This window comes from Athene cunicularia, assembly GCF_003259725.1.
Source record: "Athene cunicularia isolate RWA chromosome 12 unlocalized genomic scaffold, athCun1 chr12_part1, whole genome shotgun sequence".
Lineage (NCBI taxonomy): Eukaryota > Metazoa > Chordata > Aves > Strigiformes > Strigidae > Athene > Athene cunicularia.
Window position 1 is genome coordinate 620,301 of NW_020799116.1, and position 2,609 is coordinate 622,909.

Consider the following 2,609-nt stretch of genomic DNA (forward strand, 5'->3'; position numbering starts at 1 on the left):
GGCCTGGGCCACCCGAGGGGCTCAGCCCCGGCCGTGCTCTCCCGAGGCAGTAACCCCCCCAGGTCACACGTGGGGATTTCGTAGCGATGGGCATTTCTCCCTCCATAATTTTCCACGTCTCCTCATTAACACGAACCAAGGCCCCAGCGCAGGATGAAAGCGAAACTTCCCCGGCCGGTCCGCTCCGCATGGCAGGGGCCTTATTTCCTTCGCATTTTACAGGAGCAAAAGTTCAAATATAGTTTACATACCAGTGCGAGAGACTAAGGTGTCTAGTCTTCGCTAACTTACTCCAGCCTAACTTTAACTAGAAAATACTCCGTGGGTTTATTTTTCCCATTTCCCCCGAACCAGACGTATCTCTGCTCCCAAACACCTTCTCCCGTGTTCACAAACCTCTCCTTGCATTTCTCCCTGAAAGTGCAGTCCAAACCCAGCAGATTAGGTGATGGGCAAAGTTGTGATCCTGCTTGGAAATCTCACTAGCTGTACGACTAGACAGACGATTTAAGACCATTTGTGCAATTTTACTAACCTTCCTGGTTTAACATCCTCAGCAATGGAAGGAGAACTGTGGTTTATCGGGACTGAGTTTAGGCAGCCCTTTAAAAAAAAATTTCTAGATATGCGTGCGTGCGTGTGTGTGTGTGTGTGTGTATTCTTGTCTATCACTGCGCATACACGCTTGCGAATACACTGCATGTATTTATTTTTAAAGTAGACAATAATGAGAAATGCCCTCTTAAGAGTTTTGCAACAGAAAAAATATCAGCTACTTTACATGCGCATCAGATCCGATTCAAACGGCTCCTCTGAGGGGGAGAAATGCACTCCTGCCCTTCCCTTAGTTAAATGCAATTGCCACCGTGTAGGTGTATTTTTTTAGTAGTGCAGAGGTGGAAAGTAAAGGCAGTCACCAGCCCCAGCCTCCCGAGTTTGGGGAAACAGATTCAGGACCCAGGTCTCCGAAGATAAAGGCATCTCGAGTAGTTTTTTTTATTTTTGCCCTCTAGTTGCCGATGATTTTATTAGATGGGGGAAGTAAGGAGCTTTTTTGTTTTGTTTTGTTTTACGGGTTGTTTTTTTTCTGTAAGGGACCCCCCTGTGCAAGGAACTGGGGAAAGTTCGTGACCACTCAGTGTTTTTGTAGGAAAACTAAGACTCACGACACGACGACTCCTGCAGCTTCCTGCCCTAGGAGGGACAAAAGCTACAAATGCAGCGCCGCAGAGCTCCCCTCATTTTTCACTCCAGACTGTGTTGTTTAAAAGCCACCCACTCCCTAGATTAAAGGAGACACAAGCCCCGCTGAACTCAACATGGCCTGCTTCAGTTATTAGCAAAAAGAATTTCCTCTCCAGTTAAATACTGTAGGATTTGCATAAACTATATTAAGAGAGATTTCTATATTAAGCAGACCTGCCCTCGAACCATCGGAGGCAAATGAACTTTTAGCCGAGCTTTCCGAGGCAGAAACCGGTATCTAGGAGTTACATGCTGGGTTGTAGAGCCACTCTACAATGCCCGCTTCCCACGTTGTGCTGCTAAAACTGATAATGAAGCGGGAGTAAGGTTAAACTGCTCCCTACCAAACCCAAACTAGTGTTGAAAAATCACAGAAGCAGAAAAGAACTCAAAGCCTGGTTTGTTTGTTTTTTTTTTTTTACGGTAATTTCCAGAGTGCTTGCTGAAACTGAACTTTTTCAGGATCAGCATTAACAGCGTTTTTCTGCCTTTAGAACAAAAATCATAACGGAGCCTTTGGCATTCTGTGCCCATTTCCAGTCTGCTCGGCTTTGCTTTCTCATCCCATAGCATTCGCGACGAAAAAGAAAGCGCAGAACGGGAGGGAGGTCTTTTTTTCTTAGATTTAATTGTAGAAAGCCCCTTCCTTGGACCCTCTCTCGCACACGCCGTGCGTTCGCAGGTGTGGGTGTCTGTGTGCACGTGTGTACCTGCGGCAGGCGAACGGGGGATCTAACCGGGGGAGTGCAATAGATACGGGAGGGGAGCGGTGCCCAGCGCAGATTAAGGGAGTTCTCGTTACTGAAACGATAACTTCTATCTGACACAATGAGAGTGTCACTCTTTCTCACCTTGCGGAGAGCGCTGCCTGTTTCTGATCATGACATAAAATACTCACTGAAGTCTGGGCGTTCTCGGAAGGCTGAGCTCCCTGCTGCATGTGCTGTAGATGTCACTGCTGTCTGATTGTGCTTGAATTAACACACTGTTTTGACTTCTGGAAAATGCCTAAAGGACAATGCAAAAAGCTTTTGTGAATTTGTTTTTAAAGAAAGAAATCCGGTTTCTTCGTGTTTCCATTTAGAAGGCAGAGAGTGTGTGAACTGTGGAGCAACTGCCACCCCTCTCTGGAGAAGAGACGGCACCGGGCATTACCTGTGTAACGCCTGCGGGCTCTACCACAAAATGAACGGTCAAAACCGACCTCTCATTAAACCTAAACGAAGGCTGGTAGGTGTCTCTGTTTCTCCTGGGTTTGGGGGTGAATTAGGGCAAAGGGACCACCCGCAGGCACAAGGCAAACGTGTCCCCTGCGGGCTCAGCCCCGCGGAGCCGCGCGGTGCTGGGGTCAGTCACGGCGGGGT

General features: G+C 47.8%; 1 protein-coding gene across 1 annotated transcript in view; it reads left to right on the forward strand.

Annotated features, from left to right (window-relative positions):
• Positions 1 to 6: 6 nt before the first annotated feature.
• GATA2 (GATA binding protein 2) overlaps positions 7 to 2,609 on the forward strand; it is a 7,947-nt gene continuing 5,344 nt past the window's right edge. Inside the window, exon 1 of the mRNA XM_026857679.1 lies at positions 7 to 2,475. Within this exon, the coding sequence (XP_026713480.1) occupies positions 2,431 to 2,475 (45 nt within the window). The 5' untranslated portion in view covers positions 7 to 2,430. The remainder of the gene's footprint in view (positions 2,476 to 2,609) is intronic.